Source organism: Eleutherodactylus coqui, chromosome 3 (genome assembly GCF_035609145.1).
Source record: "Eleutherodactylus coqui strain aEleCoq1 chromosome 3, aEleCoq1.hap1, whole genome shotgun sequence".
Lineage (NCBI taxonomy): Eukaryota > Metazoa > Chordata > Amphibia > Anura > Eleutherodactylidae > Eleutherodactylus > Eleutherodactylus coqui.
This window is the reverse complement of record NC_089839.1, coordinates 23,016,940-23,039,679: the sequence shown is the minus strand read 5'-3', so window position 1 is coordinate 23,039,679 and position 22,740 is coordinate 23,016,940. Positions and strand designations below refer to the sequence as shown.

Here is a 22,740-nt window from a genome sequence, read left to right as displayed (position 1 = left end):
AGTAAGAGATGAACGCGTTTCGGTCAGACGCTGGCAGGCTGCATGCTGGCAGCGAAACGAATGGAGTCCATCCATCTGCAATGATTTGTGCGCTGCCTGTTGTGTCAGCTGACATGTTGATGCTGCAACTATCCCGCGCCAATCTCTGCATGCCGTAATACGTGTGATCCAGAGACAGAATACAACACGTTTTATAGGTTGGAGTGAAATGCGCCAATTCTGTTGTTCCATTCTTTGTTAACCCCTTTGTGTACTGCGCAAGCGATTACAATACTACCGAGAGGAAATGCTTGGAAGACGAGGCTTGAATGAACCCGCCGCACAGCAGCTGCTGCCAAACCGCGATCGCCTTGTTTATATCATCCCCCGGAGATGGCGGCAGCTGCTTCCTCCAATCACTTTATGGGAGTTTAACGATCCAATTTAAAGTAGTTGTAAGAAGCCGCACAAAGAATAAATCCGCTAGGCTTTAATTATTATCAAACTGTTATCATCTATGTGACAAGCAATCAGGGGGAGTACCGGGGGGATTCTGCAGACCACTGCTGCTCCTCCTCAATCAGTCTAGGGGAATGGAGCTGGGCTGTAATACCAGGCTCGGCCATAGAGTGGCGCTGGTTCTGGAATAAAAGTCAACCTTCCCTTCAAATATCATTAAACCCCTTTAACCCTCATACACTAGATGTTCTGCAGGTTTCAATTCCTCCCCATTTTTAAGATCTCTTCTTGCTTTCATTGAGAAGGAATGTTCTTGTTTGCATGAAGAGGTGGAGGAGCTGGAGCAAACACACGAGCAGCACAAATGTGTCTGTTCTGATAGTTTGTTACAATGTATCAGTGCAGGGAATGTATTAGTCTGGATGCTTATATTACAGAGGATTGTCAAGGCTGGATGCAACTGTAACAGACCCTCATCTGTGAGGAGCATTAGGAAAGGTGTTCAGCCTCTGGAGGTAAATAAGAATATTTCCAATCGCTAGCAGCAAGCAGAGATCTTGAAAATAGTGAGGAAACGAAATACAAAATATATGAGAGTTATCATTATAAATTAATTCAACTATTTATGGAAGGAAGGAAAGAGGAAGGGGAAGGAAAGGAGATAAACGGAAGTGGAAGGAAGGAAGAGAATGGGAAGATGAAGGCAGGAAGGAAGGAGGGAAGGAAGGAAGGAAGGAAGGAAGGAGGAAGGAAGTGGAAGGAAGGAAGAGAATGGAAAGATGAAGGAAGGCAGGAAGAAAGAGGAAAAAAGGAAGGAAGAAGGAAGGGAAAAGGAAGAGAAAGAAGGAAGGAAGTGGAAGGAAGGGAGGAAGAAGAAATTGGAAAGAATGAAGGAGGAAGAAGGTAGAGGAAGTAAAGAAGGAAATAAGGACGAACAAAATAAGGAAGAGGAAGAAAGGAAGGGATAGGAATGAAGAAGGAAAGGGATGGAAGGAAAAAAGAAAGAACAAGGAAGGAAGAGAAAGAAACTGAGAAAAGAGTGCATAAAATTCAGGAAATTGAGAAAAAAAACCCAAGACTCATCAGAATTGTGGCTGCAGCTCTTGATGTGACTGGAGTTTAAGTCATGATGCTGCTCCAGATCAGTACAATAGGCAAGAAATCTACTGAAACTTATCAAATGAATAATAATCATTGTTGTGCTGTTAATACTGGAGGGGGGGGGGACGACACATGGATAAATAGGGGGCGCTATCAACTGCTGTATGTACCACACAGACGGATCCTTCCACACTTCTACTCACTTCTCATAGTTTTACTAAACTCTAATGCTCTTCTATGAAGTTTTGTCTGTCAGCACCTGCAGTCTGTGGAGTCTCCCTGGAGGGCATGGCGCATACTGCAGTGTATTATTTGTGACGGGCGGCTGATGGATGAGTATTATGTCACCGCTTATCACCTGCCACACAAGGCTCTTCTCCTGGTGCAGATATTGTAATTATGTTTTCCCCTCCCGAGCCTGACAAGGCCTTGATAAGGGGATCCTCATTACTGCTAATTAATTCACAGGGAGGGGTACACGGCAGATCCGCACCCTGGGATCCCATAAATATTTCATGTGCGCAAATATTGATAATTGCAGGTTGTTGAAGCCGCGAAGGCTCAGAATTAGCAGAGAGAACCCCTTATATTAGTTTTATGTGGTCTCCATCCCTGCTTGCAGTAAAGTATATGCCCCCCCTCCTCACTATAGCCATTGTAACAGTAAGGTTTCTACAATGTAGCAACCATTTTTCCACGCCAACTCATCTGTGTCAGACTCTGTCTGGGATAAGGAGATTTGCTTTCGTCACACGGGTATTTACGAATTTGGCCTGTATAAATTGGCGCAGTTTTGCTTCCGATTTTTGTGTGTATTTGTGATTTTTCCACACAACGTCTTTCTTTTGTGTGTGCATTCTTTTACAAGAATAAAAAAAGTTGCATCCTTGGTTTGTTTTTTTTATTTATGGTTGCCATGGTAACTTGGGTTAAAAACGGATCACGCTTGTATCATGCAATTCACAGAAATTGGCAAAGGGAGTCTAAAAAAGTATATAAGCCCTTTCACAGAAGACTCTTCTAAAATCAAACTTTATTAATAATAACTCTCTAAAAACCACAAACCCTACGGGCACAACACAATACTGTGAACCCAGTACTGGTCCCCATCAGACAATACACAGATTCTTAAATAAAGAGAAAGGGGAACCGTATTTGGTTCAACTAACACCCTAAGTGATAGTGACGTCACAAAAAATCCCTACGGATGGTGTCACTGCGGTAGGGATAGATTGGTGAGATATAGAAACACTCTCGATGTATATAAAGGCTCAGGACCCTAGGTCCAATAAGAGACCAGGGCCGGCCTAAATGTATACAAGCTCCGTTTCTCTACGCGTTTCACCACAAATTTAGTGGATCTTTAGGAGATGAAAACGAGCTTTAATGAGAAAAAGAAATGATGGTCGTGGTTCGCTAATATTGATGATTAGGATAATCAATACTCTATCCCTTGATAGAGGAGCAGGTAACGTCCTTATGTTTGTAGGGTGATGACCTTAGACAGTAGGATCAAAGGATCTAACCCTTCTGTGTTCGATACATAGAAGAAATGATAGGCCTCTTTGATGGAATATAGCCCTGGGGGAATGTGCATAACAGTAGTACCCAGAGCAAATAAGGTAACTGTTCCCGTATATCGCGGGACTCAGTAAGTCAGTGAGGGGTTAGGTACTCAGGGTAACTCAATATAGAGGTCAGTCGTCATAGATGCAGACGACTGATCAGTCCCCTCACTGTGCTCCCTTTCTCTTGCACGAGTGTTATAAGGAGCACATATAGACCACTATCCCTCACTACCAGACCCCAGTTAGGGAAACATAAGGGACCCGACCAGTGTGGGAGTCGGTCCACAATTAGTTAATAGGTATGTAGCTGCAGGATAATGATTTTCCCTGTATACTAGTATCCCTAGTGGCAGGAGAGCAAAAAGCAAAAAAGAGGCATAGCCCTGGCCTACCTTATTTTATTTGCGCAAATGTTCACAAAAAGGGCATTAAAAAAAGCAGTTGCGCACACACACACGCAATCCCCGTTTGGAAACTACGCGGGACAAATACACGTGTAAATGTGCATACGCCTGTGTGAATCCGGCACAAAACGGATGTGATTTTGTCCCATTTTGCGACCGTGAAAATCACAGCCAAAAAATGGGAGTTAAGCATACCGTTGATTTCAATGGTTTCGTTTTCCCTAGTGGGATTCTCACGTGTTAATACTATGTGCGACAAAGATATGGCAAGTGGAAAAATCTGCAAATGACTGCAGCGCCGATTCCCATTAAACTCAATGGGATGTTAAATTGGCGCAGATTCAGACACCGATTTTTGATTGTGGAATTTGCATTAAAAATGCTGTGTGAATAGAGATTACAATGTAATCTGCAGCCCGCTCCTGGCTGCGATCAGGTTCAGCCTTGTTCCCTCTTGTAGGTACAATTCTTGTTACGCATCGCGAATTAGACAGTCCGAGCGAAACGTTAACACCTGCAGAAGCCGTCTCTACAAACCTCATCGGGCCGAGAGTTACCATGTATTCCATGTCTTACGCTGCGCCTTCTGGTGTTGCCCGCCACTAAATACCCCCCATGACTGACCCCTTGCCACTCTCCATCATAACTGCCCATCTGTTCAGGCTCAGATTCTTCTTCACATAGCAACTTCCCAAAAGTAAAAGTTCACCTTAAGGTTCATTAGGTTGACTCCACTACTCCAGCAGCGCCGGGACTGGTCATCACGAAGGGCTTGAAATGTGTCATTTGTGATGTACTCGTATGTTAGTGCAAAATGGGTCTTATTTCTGGTGTATTCTCTTAGCTGTCATGGCTCAAAAACGCGTCAGCTTCTCATTTGCACACCTTAATCTCAAAATGTATAACTGTCTCACAACTGGTGTATCCTTAGGATTGTCAAAGCATGAAACGCATTAGCATCTCACTTCTTGGAAGCATTAGGGCTAGTAGAGCTTGAAATGCGTATGTGTACTATTATGGCTATGATAGCTCAATATCATATCATAACTGTCTCACGTTTTAGGTCCCAGACAGCTCAAAATGTGTAAGTTTCTTACTTCTGGTTCACCATATAGTTGGGCTATTACATTTTTAATTCCCCTGCTTCTTGTGTCTGTACGATGGGTTAGCGTGAAAAGCAAAAGTGTCTCACTTGTGGCTCAAATCGCATCAGCTCTCATCTGCGTACCCTTAGATAACTCAAAATGCCTAACCGTCTCATATTAGGTCTGTCACAGCATGAAATGCATAAGCATCTAACATCTAGCGTGCCCATAGGGTATCTTACATCTGGCATACCATTAGGACTGTCATAGCATGAAACGCATTAGAGTCTCTTTTTTTGGAAAGCATTAGACCTGGCATAGTTTGAAATGCGCAAGCCTGCCATTTCTGCACTACCTATTTGGCTATGATAGCTCAATATCCAATCGTAACTCTCACTTTTAGGTGTCTGGAAGCTCAAAATGCGTAAGCATCATCTAGAGCAGCATATGGATAGGGCTATGACATTTTTAGGCGTCTCACATCCCGTGTACCTGTATGATTATGTTAGCTCAAAAACCATAAATGTCTTATTTCTGGGGAAGACTTACAGCTATGATGGCTCAAAACGCATCAGATTCTTATTCGCTAGCCCTGAGCTCAACATGCATAACTGTCTCACATTAGGGCTTTCATAGTATAAAAAGCATAAGCATCTCACATCTAACACACTCATAGGATGGTGACATTTGTAAGTATCTTACATCTGGCATACCCTCAGGACTGTAATAGCATGAAATGCATAAGTTTCTCACTTCTTCCGAAGCATTAAGGCTTGAAACACGCAAGCATCTCACTCACGTCTGCTGCATGTCTATTGCTGTGATACCACAGCTCAATGTGATATAACGGTCTTACCTCTTAGATCTCTATATAAGCTGACAATGCGTAAGTGTCTCACTTCTTCTGAAGAATTAGGGCTTGAAACACGCAAGAACCTAATTTCCTCTGCACTTTTATGGCTATGATGCCACGGCTCAATATGATACAACTGGCTAACCTGTTAGATCTATATATCTAATATAAATAAGCCTACGTGCTTTTTCTTGCCCCGCACTTTGCCCCCTTTGCTGTAGCTTTGGTGGGTGATGTTGGTGTTATTAGATGGCACACACGCTCACCGCGGACGGAAAATCATCACATGTGAGTTTAATACATTCAGGGACTGTCAGGTGGGGTGACAGTTACAATGTTAAGTCTATGGGCGGCGCTGCTGTGCTTCAGGCATGCGCTGGAATGAGTGAAGCGTTGGTAGCAATGCAGCAGACACTGCCCAACCAAGAGTGATAAAGAGACAGAGTGGGAGATAGAGAGAGCAATAGAGAGACAGAGTGAGAGAGAGAAAGAGAGAGAGAGACAGTGAGAGAAAGAGTGATAGAGAGACAGACACAGAGAGACAGCAATAGACAGATAGGCAGAGAGAGAGACAGCGATAGAGAGACAGTGAAAGAAAGAGTGATAAAAACACAGAGAAAGCAAAAGAGAGACAGAGTGATAGAGACAGACAAAGTGATAGAGAGACAAACAGAGAGAGCATTAGAGAGACAGACAGAGAGAACGTTAGAGAAACAGACAGAAAGAGAGCAATAGAGAAACAGACAGAAAGAGAGCAATAGAGAAACAGACAGAGAGAGTGATAGAGAAACAGAGAGAGAAATAGAGACAGACAGAAAGAGAGAACAATAGACAAAGATAGTGATAGAGAAACAGAAACAGACAGAGAGAGTGTAGAGAGACAGAGAGCGATAGAGAGACAAATATAGAGATGGCAATAGAGAGAAAGAGCAATAGACAGACAGAACGAGAGAGAGAGTGATAGACAGACAGAACAAGAGCGATAGACAGAGAGAGCAATAGAGAGGCCCAGAGAAAATGATAGATAGACATAGAGAGAGCGATAGAGATACAGAGAGAGAGAGCAATAGAGAGAGAGAACGAAAGAGACAGACAGAGAGACAGAGCAATACCAAGACAGAGAGAGAGGTAGACAGACAGAAACACATATAGAGAGAGACAACAAAAGAGACAGATAGAGAGACAGAAAAAGAGAAAGAGGCAGACAGAGAGAGGGAGACAACCAGAGTGAGAGACAGAGAGAAAGGCAGACAAACGGAGAGGGACCTGTAGGCTTTTTATATTAGATATCTGCTCCAAATACAAAGTGACCCTCTAAATAATCACCCAACCAGCAGATGTAGAAGCTCACAGCCACCACTTGTGGACCATTTCACGTTGCGCACATCGGGTCAGTCTGGTCAGCTGAGAAGACACAAGGTCTGACATCTGATGTATCTGTAGAAGCTTGTAACACATGAGCGTCTCATCTTTGCTTCAGTGTAGCCTGAAATGCTGAGGTGTCTCACATCTTCTGTATCTTTGGGTCTGACAGAGATGGAAATGCGTCTTGTACCGGTTTGTACTACACAATGTGAAGGCCTGGCATTTCCTCTGAGCTGTGACGACATTTGGGTCTACTCCGCTCTCGTACGGCTCGTCCTTTGCTCTAAATCAAGTTCATTACGTCTCTGAATATTTATGACAGCCGCCTGGTATCTAATCATGTAAAACCATGCAATCACTCAAGTCCGTGTCGGACGCCGCTGGCGCTGCGGTAACCGGAGAAATGTTTGCAGGAGCCCTTGGGAGCAGAGGTTAATTATGGGGAGCAGTTCTAAGATGTACACCATTGGCATCAAACTAAGTCATAGACATGTACTATAGTGCCAGCTGCCCAGTGCCCTGACGGGTGTGCCCATGACTTCAACTCATAGTGCCAGGCAGCAGACTAATGACTAATCACACAGCATACAGTAATCCTGAGACCATTCTTCTAGCCACATGTTATCGCTACAATACCAAGTTCACAGAGCGCCCGTATCATCGCCCAATCACATATTACTGATTGGCAGGGCTAGGAGCTCTAATGTAGGTGCCATCCTCTTCTGCCAACCTCTACGATTAATCTGCCATTTAAAGCTATTGTCAAATATTTCCATCACAGCGGCTCAATAATATCTCCATGCAATAACTGAATAATGGGACATACTAAAAAGAATGAAGAAAAGGAATGAACAAAATTGTGAATTAGTGAAAATCTAAAGAAAAGGTAAAAAAAAATTCCTGTACAAGAGAGACATGGAATGAACAGGTTAGATGTGCATGCACAGTAGGAAAAGCATATATTCCAGATTAGCAGGTGCTTATTCATTTTCTTGTCCGAGATAGATGTGGAATGAATAGGATATATGTATACTGTTTATAGTTGAAAGATATTGCACATAAGAAGATGCCTAGTAATTTCCGCATATAAGATAGACATCGAATGAGCAGAATAGATGCAGAGCTTATAGTGGAATGAACAGATATTTCACATATGTAGATGCCTAATACGGTTCCGTGCAAGATAGATGTGGAATGAACAGAGCATTCCACTTCTATTAGGCACAGGAAAATTACTAGGCATCTACATATGTGGAAAATCTGTTCATTCCACTATAAACCGCAGATCTATCCTGTTCATTCCACATCTATATAGTAAAGGAAAATTATTACATATCTTATTTTGTGGTGTATATGTTCATTCCACTATAATCCGCATATATAATCTGTTCATTCCACGCCTATTAGGCACAGGAAAATTACTAGGCATCTACTTATGCGGAATATCTGTTCATTCCACTGTAAACTGGACATCCTTCCTGTTCATTCCACATCTACCTTGTACAGGAACATTTTTAGAATACCCCTCTGTAGATTTTCACTAATTGGTGATATTGTTCATTCTTTTAGTTCATTCATTTTCTTCATTCATTTTAGTATGTCCTCTGAATAACACCACCAGACACTGACCAAACAATACTACCATACAGAGCCTGACTAATACTGTACCACCATCTCGTCGATGAATAAAACTGCCATACAGTGACTAATACTATCATAGAGTGACTGAATAATAACATCATTCAATTACTAACCGACGGTAACTGAATAATACCTCTAGATAATACCGTTCATATAGCAAGTGAATGATATCACTATACAGTGACCAAAAAATTACAAGCACACAGAGGCTGGAAGACGCCTCCACAATCTGGCAGCTATTGATTCTCCATTGCGGTGGTGTTGCGACTCTTTACTCCTCAACATCAAAGAGTAGAATCATCCAACCACAGGAAGCAGCGGCCCCATATCCCACCACTACGCCCCCCTACCCTGGTAGTCACGCCATTAGACTCAGCCCACTTATATCATTCGCCATCCATGTAATCCACTAATGTTCTGTTTGCCCCCCTAGGCGAGGGCCACTCTTCATCCCAACACGGAAGGGGTTGCTGATCAGAGCCCACCCACCCCCATTCCTCTGTGTACTGTAATAAGCCATATGGAAAGGGGCCATCCCCTTGAAATACTATTGGCCGCTTCCAATGAATTCCTTATAACTTGTCCTATAGCGGGTGAAAGCAGAAGAATCACAGACTTGTGTAGGAAAACATCGTAGGGTCCGCGTGGACCGCAATCAGTGAGACCCCCGTATGTTGGTGGATGATCCTCCGTCTGGAAAGTGTCATTAGTTTTCCAAGTCTTCGCATCCGGATCTCAATGTGAAGCAAATAAGTGATGCAAAAATCAACCAGCTGCCCTCCTCCACCCCAGCAGCATCCAGATCACAAAATACCATCTTACGATTGCGCACGTGGCCATCGAGCTGATTACTATTGTGTCAAATCGTCTTAAGGCGCTGATGAAACATTTCATTTTTGCTCATCATCATCTTTAAGGAAATGAAAATTGCCATTTTCCGATGATAGTGATGGTGATAATCTAGTAGACCGCGGGGCGATTAAGTCATCAGCGGGGCATGGGGGGGGGGGGGGTGTCAGCCTCCGGATAATAACAGCCATGTCTGATCCGACACTGTGATAACTGCTGGGAAGCAAGAATTGCCGGCAGCACCTACTTGCATCCAATATTGGTTGGACTGGAAGATGCAAAGCCGCACAAAAGGAAACCTGAACGGCTGTCCGCAAGGTCAGTATACATGTAGCAACTCATAGACATGAATGGCAGAACGCACACACAAAGCCATCTGGAAAGAGTCAAGCTGTGTGCGCACGCCAACTCTGCACAAACCTAGTGCAGGAGCAAGGCACCCCGTGAGTGTGATACACGGCTCCTGGACTGCCTGTTCCCTCATCTTTGAACCCCATAATTTAGTTTATGGGGCTCAAAAGGTGATGACTGTATCATTTTAAGGTATTATACAACCTTCATCTCCAAAAAGTGTTTTTTCCAGGGATGTGCCATCCATATTCTACTTTTTGCAGACCCTTTACCACTTCTATGAGAAGCCAGAAGAAATCCCCAGGTAGCAATAAACCCATCGGTAATATCAAGAGCCAACTGGACGATAGAAATTCAGGGCACAACGCCATCATCAGGTGGAATCACAGTGCTTATGACCAACAGACAACAATATATATATACCTGCTGTGGGATTGCAGTATCAGAATGGCCTGCAGATGGTGTTAGTAAAGCATTCTGGCTGCTGTGGGTGCAGCAGGAAGCAATACAAAAGAGCCAGTTCCTGTCACACTCAGGGGAAAGTGATAGCTCAGTGGAGCTGAAGGGCTGCTAGCCGTAGGTCCTGTACGGACCAGTGAGAGGCAGTATTAAGTAGCTACATCAGGAACTTGAAGCCTGAGGTCTGGTGCGGACCAGTGTTGAACCTGTCACCCCATCTGACAGAGGAGGATGCCTCTAGATGCCCCCAGGTGGGGCTTAGTGCCAGATTTATAAGAAGTTCCTGGAGCCTTTTATACACGTGTGGTGGCCATTTTCCTGACGCTGAGGTCAGCAATCTGCAGGTGAATAAACCCCCTTGCCACACTGACCGCCTAGAATAAGAATGGTGGCCAAGGCTAATCGAGAAGGAAGCCTGGCACCCAACAGGGCATTGTATCAGAACACAGGATGCTACTGGGGGGCAAGGAACAGATATGAAGTCATCCCTCCTGAATATAGGACATAGCAAGTAAATAATTGTCTCAATTTTGGAATATTTTGTAACTTTTTCTTGAATGTACTCAGAAGTTATCACTAATAGGCCAGCCAGTTTACATCACACTATCTAGGCATGAAAAGTCCTTTCAAACCCTTGAATAACACGTTCTGTTTAATTTTCCAGTACAAGGACAACTGTGGGAACAAACAAACAATGGAGATGTGACATTCAGCCCTTAAAACCATTGTCTGCTGGGAGAATGGTGAAGCTGCGATATATGCTATACCATGTGATGGTTATGACAGTGGTAGAATCATGATACTGACCCTGAATACTGCTCGTGTGATCACATTGTCCTTCCTCTGGTAGCAGATTGGATTATACTCTAACATGTGGGGGATGGAGAGACCTTCAAAAATCCATTGCATAAACTTCTGATGGAATAACAGAGATGGTTCTTCGGGCTGAGCTGTTTACTGCCAAACACCCCTCCTGGGGATTAATATCTACCGCAGTTCTAAACTGATAAAGCTGCCTCTGCTCCAATCACTTCTCTGCAGTTTTTCAACTTGTATCCCAACCATGTCTGTACAGTTATCTATCTCATATCTATCTATCTATCTCATATCTATCTCCCTCTCATATCTATCTCCCTCTCATATCTATCTCTCTATCTATCTCATATCTGTCTCTCTATCTATCTCATATCTAATATCTATCTATCTATCTATCTCATATCTATCTATCTATCTATGTATCTATCTCATATCTATCTATCTATCTAGCTAGCTAGCTCATATCTACCTCATATCTCTCTATCTCATATCTATCTATCCCATATCTATCTCATATCTATCTATCTATCTATCTATCTATCTATCTATCTATCTATCTATCTATCTATCTCATATCTATCTATCTATCTCATATCTATTTATCTATCTATCTGATATCTTTCTATCTCATATCTATCCATCTGATATCTATCTCATATCTATCTATCTGATATCTATCTCATATCTATCTATCTGATATCTATCTATCTATCTATCTATCTATCTATCTATCTATCTATCTCATATCTATCTATCTTTCTATCTCTCTATCTATCCCATATCTATCTATCTCATATCTATCTATCTATCAATCTATCTCATATCTATCTATCTATCTATCTATCTCATATCTATCTATCTATCTATCTCATATCTATCTATCTATCTCATATCTATCTATCTATCTCATATCTTTCTATCTCATATCTATCTATCTATCTATCTCATATCTATCTCATATCTATCTCATATCTATCTATCTATCTATCTCATATCTATCTATCTATCTATCTATCTATCTATCTATCTATCTATCTCATATCTATCTCATATCTATCTCATATCTATCTATCTGATATCTATCTATCTATCTATCTATCTATCTATCTATCTATCTATCTCATATCTATCTATCTATCTCATTTCTATCTATCTATCTATCTATCTATCTATCTATCTATCTATCTCATATCTATCTATCTTTCTATCTCTCTATCTATCCCATATCTATCTATCTCATATCTATCTATCTATCTATCTATCTCATATCTATCTATCTATCTATCTCATATCTATCTATCTATCTCATATCTTTCTATCTCATATCTATCTATCTATCTATCTCATATCTATCTCATATCTATCTCATATCTATCTATCTATCTATCTCATATCTATCTATCTATCTATCTATCTATCTATCTATCTATCTATCTATCTATCTATCTATCTATCTCATATCTATCTCATATCTATCTCATATCTATCTATCTATCTATCTATCTATCTATCTATCTATCTATCTATCTATCTATCTAGTTTATTTGCTTTCACTGAGTGGATGTATTCAATGTTCACATTTAGGTTCTGACCTCGTCCTCCTCATAGTTTATATCTTGTTACAATTGTATCCATTCTACACAATCCTCTACAGACCGATATATATTTGGGTTCCTTCGCTCCAGCTTTGGATGTTTCACTCGGAACCTCTGTTGCTGATTACGGCTAGAAATCAGGAGGAAATAGAGCAACAAGCTGCATTATTTTGTCCTGTAAATTCCGGCAAATTGCCAGACTGTTGGCCGGAAATTATTGGCCCCAATTATAATAAATGGGGTGTATTTGGCATACCCATTTCATCCAACCACTTCGGGCTGTGTACATGAGGATGGCCCCAGGGGGCCCGACTGGTTTTCATTCCATGTTAAATGAAAAGAATAAAATGCAAGTGACCCCCCCACTGATGCTACTGCATAAAAAGGGGTATTATTGAGTGGAGCTCTGATAGGGGAGTCTCGTTCTGCGCTGTGAGCTCCCCACCCACACATCTAAGACAGCTATTGATTCCCAGCCAATCACATGTAATAGCCACATCCATTAGGTGTCTTGTTGGTCTCATGAAAGCCCAAGAAAATGTAACAGTGGCTGCATAGATAACACAAGAGGGGGTACGATATAGCAAGGAGGGGGGTCGGCAGCTCGCCATCGGTCATGTGCAGTACAGGCTTTTTAAATATTTGTGTTTCCCGTGCCGTCGCTTAGCAAAGATCCGGGTACCTGCAGCCAATATGCAATTAACAGGTCATGGGTGCCACTAGTACACAGGTCAGGGGTGCCACTAGTACACAGGTCAGGGGTGCCACTAGTACACAGGTCAGGGGTGCCACTAGTACACAGGTCAGGGGTGCCACTAGTACACAGGTCAGGGGTGCCACTAGTACACAGGTCAGGGGTGCTACTAGTACACAGGTCAGGGGTGCTACTAGTACACAGGTCAGGGGTGCTACTAGTACACAGGTCAGGGGTGCCACTAGTACACAGGTCAGGGGCGCTACTAGTACACAGGTCAGGGGTGCTACTAGTACACAGGTCAGGGGTGCCACTAGTACACAGGTCAGGGGTGCTACTAGTACACAGGTCAGGGGTGCCACTAGTACACAGGTCAGGGGCGCTACTACTACACAGGTCAGGGGTGCCACTAGTACACAGGTCAGGGGTGCCACTAGTACACAGGTCAGGGGTGCCACTAGTACACAGGTCAGGGGTGCCACTAGTACACAGGTCAGGGGTGCCACTACTACACAGGTCAGGGGTGCCACTAGTACACAGGTCAGGGGTGCCACTAGTACACAGGTCAGGGGTGCCACTAGTACACAGGTCAGGGGTGCCACTAGTACACAGGTCAGGGGTGCCACTAGTACACAGGTCAGGGGTGCTACTAGTACACAGGTCAGGGGTGCTACTAGTACACAGGTCAGGGGTGCCACTAGTACACAGGTCAGGGGTGCCACTAGTACACAGGTCAGGGGTGCCACTAGTACACAGGTCAGGGATGCTACTAGTACACAGGTCAGGGGTGCTACTAGTACACAGGTCAGGGGTGCTACTAGTACACAGGTCAGGGGCGCTACTAGTACACAGGTCAGGGGCGCTACTAGTACACAGGTCAGGGGCGCTACTAGTACACATGCCAACGGAGCCACTAGTAAATGGGTCAGGGGTGCCACTTCTTCATGGGTTGAGGTTGCCTTCTCTGCACAGGTAAGGAGGCGAGTGAGCTCCCCTATGCCCAGCAGAGATGTCTATCAGTCCTGGTTCTGCGCAGGGTCCATGAGGGCTCCTACATTATGAAAGTAATTGAGGTGAGGTCACTGCTAGAATGTAGGGGCCGCAGTCAACACCGTCTACCTATTGCTATTCATATACTTGTATAAGGACAGAAGTTCTGGTTCCTAATGCAAAATCTATACCAGGGTCCCCAACTACCATGTGTGACCTCCGCTCCCCCTATAGCCCCTGTACACCCCTGTATATGGGAACTACTCAACTTAACCAAACGAGCACAAAGAAAGCAACACAACTGCATCACACTACAAGAAGCAGAAGGTTGTGAACAAACCCATCATCTTCATAGAGGTACTTGACTATGCCCCACGGGAGGACAAACAGCATGGGCACACCTAAGAGAAAAAGAGACAGAGTGACAGTCACTGAGTTATCACAGAGGCAAAAGAGACAGTCACTAAGATCATAGAAGAGACAGTCACTGAGATATAATGCATTGATCATGCGTGAGAAATCATAATGAGAGAGAAAAAATGGAAGAAAAATGATGAAAAAAATAAACATGAACAATATAAGTGCAATATGAGAGAGAATCAGAGACAGAAGTGACCGTCAACAGCGTGTACATTATGAGAGAGCGAGCCATGATGAGTGATAGCCAATGGGATATACAAGACAGAAAAAAATGTTTGAACTCTCCATAGACTCCATTGAACAACAGGCTGAGTGCCTGGCAATGAGATACATATGAAAGAAAGAATAGACAGAGTGCTGGTGAAGAGGCAATACATGACAGCGTTCAGGTCAACGAGACAGACGAGAGCGAAGAACTGATAGAATGCTGATAAAGGAGATACATTCACTGAAAGAAAACCTGAGTCACAGAACATCAGAAGAGGCGCAAGTCATTAGAGGAAGAGCAGAGTCATAGAACATCATCGGAAGCATCGAGTTAAAGAAAGTCATTGGAGGAAGAGCAGATATATATCAAATCATCGGACAAGGGTCATAGAACGTCATAAGAGGAAGAGAAGAGGTAAAGGAAGTTATCAGAAGAAAGCAGGGCTGCAGAAAGTCATTTGTAGAAGAGCATAGTTATGGAAAATCATTACAGAAGGTTCTCAGAGTAAGAACAGAGCTATAGAAAGTCGGTGGAAGAAGAGAAGTTCTACAAAGTAATCAGATGAAGAAGAGAGTTATAGAAAGAATTAGCAGGTCAGGCAGTCAATGCAATATGAAAAAGACAAGAAAAAGGAGATGACACATTAATAGACGTCACTGTAACATAGAGAAGATGCAACCCAACTAGAGATGAGCGAGCGTACTCGCTAAGGGCAAATACTCGAGCGCGTAGTGCATTATGCGAGTACCTGCCCGCTTGTCTCAAAAGACTCGGGTGCCGGCGGGGGACAGGGAGAGCGGGGAGGAACGGGGGGGGGGGGGGGGATGGGAGAGAGAGAGAGGGATCCCCCCCCCCCCCGTTCCTCCCCGCTCTCCCTGCCCCCCGCCGGCACCCGAATCTTTTGAGATGAGCCGGCAGGTACTCGTATAATGCACTACGCGCTCGAGTATTTGCCCTTAGCGAGTATGCTCGCTCATCTCTAAACCCAAATCTAGACCATCATCTAAGACATCAGGAGGAGAGGACGGAGTCCTAAACAGGCACTGGGAGATCAAAAACAGGATAAAAGCTACAATCAGTATCAGGAAGGAAGAAATTCTCCTAGCAATTGTTGTCAATCCTTGGAAATAAAGAAAAAAGACAATGGAATCAAAACTTTAAGAGAAATTACAATAACTGGGATACAGAGATAAGGAAAGAGGGAAGAAGAGAGAAGAGACACAAGGGAGCTGGGAACGGGAAGTGAGAACAGAATCGGAGAAGAGAAGGAAAGTCAGGAGAAAGAGCCGAGTTACAGCGAGAGCTCAGGAGACAGCAGGCCCCGGGGTGTACGGGTGTGACGAGTCCTCCAGAGAAGAGGCCGCTCTTGCTGATGGCTAATAACTTCAGCGACAGTCCCAATAAAATCTTTTATCACACAAACTATGGAGTTTCAAAGGGGCTTTCCAAGACTATAATATTGAATGGTTATTCTTAGGATAGGTCATCAATATCAGATCCAGAAATTTTGCCGATCACCTGACTTAAGGGGCTGCTTTACCAGGCACAGCACTATACATTTAGTAGTGGCTACACCTGGTATTGCAGCCCAGAATGGGATATAGCTACAGTATTGGACAGCCATCAGCCACTACTACATGTTTGGCACTTTGGCTGGTAGGGGCGAGTTACTTGCTGTTGAAACAGGTTGCGGGTAAGCGCCCATGCTGCAGGTAACGTGATGGCGAAGCAGATGACAGATGGGGGCTTTTGTTTAATAAACAATAAACTTGACTTAACATGAAAAATGTCTCTGCTTCACTCCACAGGAGGATAAGGCATACAGAAATATATACATCAGAACGACAAGGCACTCCAACTTCACTTGTAACTATCCATCTCCATTACTCAGCTTACCATGGTTTCAGAGTTCCGCGTCATTGTGGACTCAACACACCTAAGGTGCAGTAGTACACATCCAATACATCACTCCCATCTCACGGTCCTCGGTGTAGAGCAGCACATCAGACAGTGTGTCACTATCCCCATATTATAGTCCACATCCGTATGTCAAAGTCCTTACAGTGGGCACACTACATCGACTGTTGGAGACCGGTCTCAAGTGTCAAGCAGTTTTAATCCTTGTACAGGTCAATGGCACTGCCTGCGTCTTCTGGGACCAAGTTCTATGCTGGAAGGGAGTCTCTTCAGTCCCTGTGTAGATGGGGCATTCTCAGTAAAAATGGCATCACCCATGGCTCATGCCATCTTTCTCTGTTGCAGCCCACCTCTGGCGGCTTCCTTGGCACAGGTAATGTGGCCTCAACAGCTGTCTATAACGTATAGCCTCTGCGGCTACTGCTGTGTTGTGATACTGCTATTGCTCTCTGATGTCTGCTTTTATAGGACACCTAGAACATTTCATCAGACTTGCAAGGAGAGGGGGCCACAGCTTAGTCCCATTCAATGTCCCTGCATGGGGGCTAATCTTCTCAGCGGAGACTTGCTAGCCAAGAGGAGCTTACCCAATTTACACTGTCAGTAGATCAACTGGTGGTGCGAGGAGTTGGCTCTCCATAAATCTGATATTGGTGTCTTAGCCTATGGATAAACTACCAGTATTAGGGCGCCCACCCACTGGCGTTTGCGTTTTCCGCGGGAAAAAACGCAGCGTTTTCGCCGCGTTTCCCGTGATTTTTCCGCGCGTTTTTCGCGGCGTTTTAGCGGCTTTTCCGTTAATTTCCATTGACATTCATGGGTGCATTAGGAGAAAAATAAGGACACATATGCAACTGACAGTTCCTATGTTAAAACCGCAAACGCAACGCAAAAAAAACGCCAGTGGACAGGAACACATGTTATCTGTATGCCTGTGCAGGAAAAACGCAAAACGCAAAACGCAGGTAAAAAAACGCCAGTGGGTGGGCGCCCTTATAGTCATGGAAAACCCCTTTAAGATGATCTGGTTGAATGTTTTTGAATATTGCTTCTTGTTAAGGGTCCCAGGCATCGGTCTGAAATTCCAAAAATGATTTAGAGCAAACATTCACTTCTTCTTTTCCCCTCAAATCAGATCAAGACAATTATATTGCAGGTTTATGGTACTGGATCACCATTATGGGACAGGACAACACGCACCTCGTTCATCAATAGGACGGATAAGTTTAAGGACTCCTCCAAGGGACTTTGATGGATTTTAGCAGCAGATGCAGAATTTAGTGCTAATGTAATGAAAGCTGACCATGGTCTGGATAAATCACTTCCTCTGATTGGCCATCTTCAGCCATAAGGTACATGGACATAAGAAGCGTCAATGCAATGAGAAGTTCCAGACATCAACTCCAAATCATTTATAGGTAAGAAGGACCAAGTCATCGATCCAATCACCACAAACATGGAGTAAATGGTGAAAGCTCAATGCATGGTGCATCCACTATCTCATCCAACACAGAGGCACCACATAGTAAGACATTCTCTATGGATACTATGAAGCAGATGGATGGTACATCATCTTACATTAGATCGTCGCAACCAAAACATAACATTGTAACTTTTGCACAAGGCCTTGCATTATTCAACTGGCACCAACTTAAATCTGTACACTAGCATTTAGTAGTTCATTGGGGATACTTCCCCAGCCCATATTCCCCATCCTGGCCAGGAATTTTACACAGTCCCATGGGAATAAGTGCACACACAGATGCTGATCCGGGTCAATGGAGCAGTCTTCAGCTTCAGCCCCCGCAGTCATCAGAGCCCTCTGGTCTGGTGATGTCATCTACTTTGGGCCCAGTTCATCAGGGCCTTTTTAGTCCTCCAGGCTCTTTAGATAGCATCTCCCCTGGTCATCCCCCAGCATAAGGATACAATTTTGGATGCAGCCATGATGGCGTTGGCCTCTGCCACTTTAACAGTTTCTGCTGCATGGCCCCTCTCTTCTGCACTCTCTTCACTGTTGTTGCTGTGCTCTGATGCTGCATCACCATTCTGCATCATCATCCTTTCCTATTATGGCGCCACTCTCAGAGCTGTGGCACAGCTCTAATTCTCTTATATCGTGCTCTCAGCCGCTGAGAATTTTCATTGAGGGCAGTGTAGGGTGCCTAGCCCCATTAATTTTTCTGCATAGGGGGCTAGTCATGTCACCGCTGACATCACTTGGGAGTATTAGGACTCAAAGTGCCTTTAATACTCCCTGGCCACTGAATCATTGGGGAGGATGAGGCTCTACTACTCTTGGGGCTTCCAACACTTGTCATCTCTCTGCTCTCTCCCTCCTGCTATATCAGACCAGAGAGAGCAGAGCTTAGTGGTAGCACTCGGGGCCGCTCATGCTGAATGTGGAGGGAGACTGGGGAACTCCCTCCATCCAGTTACAGCTACATGAAGCCATGGAATGATGAGACTTGTAGTACCAGCTTAAGAACGTTTGGGTCTATGCTATTTCATATACTATTATCTAAATCCTCAAACGGCCAACCTCTTAAAGGTGCTTCTAGAATTAGAAAAACATGGCTGCTTCCTTCCCAAAACAGTGCCACCCCTGATCACAGGTTGTGTGTTGTATTGCAGCTTAGCCTCATTCACTTTAATGGAGCTGAGCTACAAAATCAGACTCAAGCCACTTTGTATAATTTTTGACAGCCTTTGATATGACCTGATGGGTCATAAAAAGGGTTTCCCTAAAGCAGACAATGCCTTTAAAGAAGCGATTTCCAATCAGAATGCTGCAAGAGGCGGCCAGGTCTACCACGATAGTCCCAGCTAGAGAATCACATTAGTAAGACGGATTACCTGCACTATTAGTAAGATGCAGGAATAGCGATGTACAAGAGAACCCGCCGCAGGTGATCTCCACCCTTCATGCACAGTGTCACTGCCTTTCCTGCCACAGAAAATGTGGAGCAACCAAAATATCATCTGCAAGCTGCGGAGTTTCGGGTCTCTTTGCTTTCCGCTGCATATTTTCTGTAAATGCCAATGAGATTTCTCCCACTGCTGCTGCAGCGTCCAAGGAGCGGGCCCCAGCCTAGGAGACAGGGGGTAGAGTTTGGGCCTTGTCATGGTGGCTCTACCGTCTCTCACCCGGAGCGTAACTGGTGACACGTCCAAGGGACCGAGGGCAGGCTATTAAACAGGGGAACCCATTGATGGATTACCTTAGTCCTTTTGTCACACGTGACGCCAACGTTCCATCCTCTGCTGTGAATCCAGTTGTTGGTAATAAAGAGTCCACACAGAGAGAGTTAACTTTCAGAACCAAAATCCGGGAACAGTCGGTGAAGCTCGTTTACATGCAATACCTTGGTACATTTCAATAATACACGCCAGCAGGAAAACACAGTGCAAACTTCAAAGTAGTGTGACAGGGAGGATTCATAAGTGAACAGGGGAAACCACAGTCCTTGTTATCTGTGGTTCCTGCTCCCAGCAACACTCTCTCTTCTCTTACACTCTACCGGTCAATACTCACATTTGGAAAAAGGGGCGCATGGCGGTTTCTCATTCTCTAACTCTCTTAGCATTGAAGGGGTACTTTCACATTTCCTGGGCACAGCAAGCCCAGGACAGACTGTGGACTCCATTCAGCCTCTTCCATTCTGGGCCACACAGGCTGAAGGTACCTGCATGGTCCTCCTGCAGAACTCCTCAAAACAAAACTTCTCTCTCTTGCAAGTCCAGAATGGAGCTTTTTTTTAACTCATGTTTCTTGCATCCGCAAACAGATACATTTTCCAGACAGTCAGCTTACATACCAGTGAACTCTTCCAGTGCTGCAGCTATGCAATAGACATCATTCATGCAACACAGAAGACACTGACTATACATAGACAAATGCATGCATACAGTTATGGAGGGGCCCCATTGTTCTGGGCCACTACTCTGCCTCTATTCTCAGTGTAACAACTGCAGCTACATCTCCCTCTTCTCCCTCCTCCACCTCTTCTGTTTACTGTATCTCTATAGATGGATTTCTTGTGGGTTTGGAAGGCTGTATAATGTGTATGGATGGGGGGGGGGTTAACTTGACAGGTGATTTAAGGAGTAGAATTGGGTATATTGAATTTCAAAGCCCGATTCTTTTGTTCCCTGAGAGATGAGCCAGAACTGTATGGCTGCAGCTTACCTCTCTAAACACACAAACGTTCGTCCGACAGTTGTTGAAGGTCAGCCTTAGTTGGATGGCACTCTCCTAGAGATCAAGTGCTATGGTGGCTTCCATCCTCAGACCACATTTACACAGCTGATAGCGAATTGCGCCCACGATTCTCGGACGCAATGCACATTGGAAACCACAAAGACACTATCCATGTGCTACACGATGTGCGAGACACTGCTCATTGCAAATCCTATTCTTGTATGTGACCTACATGAAAATAGCACTTGCTTCATTTCTTACATCTTGCACTATTGGTGCGAGAGAGAAATTGCCCATGTAAATTAACGCATTAAGCACAATGGGTTAATACAAGGCTCCAGTTCTGTGCATCATGCAAAAACACAGAACTCGTGCGATTTTCTCGCCCAGGCAAATAGGAGCCTCTCTTCCATGAAGGTAAGAATGGCAAACCTTACAAGAGAACTCCAGGTAAAACCTTAGACACAGTGCTATGCTAATGATAAGCGCTTGAGAGTGTGCTGGGACTTCCAGCTGCTAGAAGGAGAGAGAGCTGCTTCACTCACAGTCTGGACACCGAAGCCACACAATCTGACATACTGCTAAAAGAGGAAGAAGATTCCTTGGCTGCATTGACAGAAGGTGGGAAGTAATGAGTGCACACATTGCGATTATGAGGGGCAGTTTTCGTGCTTATATCCCGCTGATCATATCTGTATATCCGTTCACTTTACAACCTGTCAACCTTAGTCACCTTATCAGTACTGTTATGTCTGTAGCTTCTGAAGGAGTTCATATTTATAACCTGTTGGCTTTAGGCGGCCGCGTTTATTAGTCGCTCAGATGATACTTCCGCCGCCTTTATTATTCTCATTTTCTTAGTATTGCTCTATTTAACGCTTGGTCAGCGTTATCCTCTTCTCCTTGTGCAACCTCCAACTGAGGGTGTCCGTGTTATTATAAGGGATGTGCTGTATATTAAGACAACCTCTATATTCGCTCAGAGACCAGCGTCTGAGATAAACCCTCAGCATCTATATACAACCAATGCTTTTCAATGGCAGCGGTCACATGCTTGATATTTACCTGCGCGCAAAAATGTGCAGCGGTAAATATAAGGCAGCGGATTTTAAAACACAGGTAACAGCGGCACCCGTCTTTTTTGGATGTGAAACCCCTGGATGCTGTCACATCCAGAGGTTTCACCCTGTGCTCAGTGTGCCCTTCCCTGAAAATCATCCCTAAAATGTGTAGAAAATGTAAAAAAACATATACTCACCTCTCCACAGCTGCAGGGGTTCAGGTGCATCCAGCCATGGCTTCTCCCTGCACTGCTCTGAAGTGCTTTCAGCAGCCGGGGATTTTAAATCTCCACCTGCTGAAAGGGCTGCCTCTAGTTGGCTGAGCACTGTGACCAATCAGAGGCAGCTCTCAGCTCTTAAATGACAACTGAGAGCTGCCTGTGATTGGTCCCTGTACTCAGCCAATCAGAGGCAGCATTCACCAATTCATTAAATGGCTGATTGAATTGTAAATGCAAGTTTCATGCGAGTGAGATGTGATTTTTCTACAACTCCAATTCCAAAAAGGTTGGGATGTTGTGTAAAATGCAAATAAATATAAAGAAAAAAAGACTGCAATAATTTGGAAATCTCATCTAACCATATTCTATTCGCAATAGAACATATCAGAGGGGGAAATTAGACATTTTCCATTTATTTAAAAAAAATTAACACCTTTAGGAATTGATGGCAGCGACGCATCTCACAAAAGTTGGGGCAGGGTTAGGGCTTATTCAGACGTGCA

General features: G+C 44.1%; 1 protein-coding gene across 1 annotated transcript in view; it reads right to left on the bottom strand.

The window, feature by feature from the left end:
- GLP1R (glucagon like peptide 1 receptor) overlaps positions 1-22,740 on the bottom strand; it is a 347,609-nt gene that overhangs the window by 15,183 nt on the left and 309,686 nt on the right. Inside the window, exon 8 of the mRNA XM_066595302.1 lies at positions 14,550-14,610. Coding sequence (XP_066451399.1) covers positions 14,550-14,610 — 61 coding nt within the window. The remainder of the gene's footprint in view (positions 1-14,549; positions 14,611-22,740) is intronic.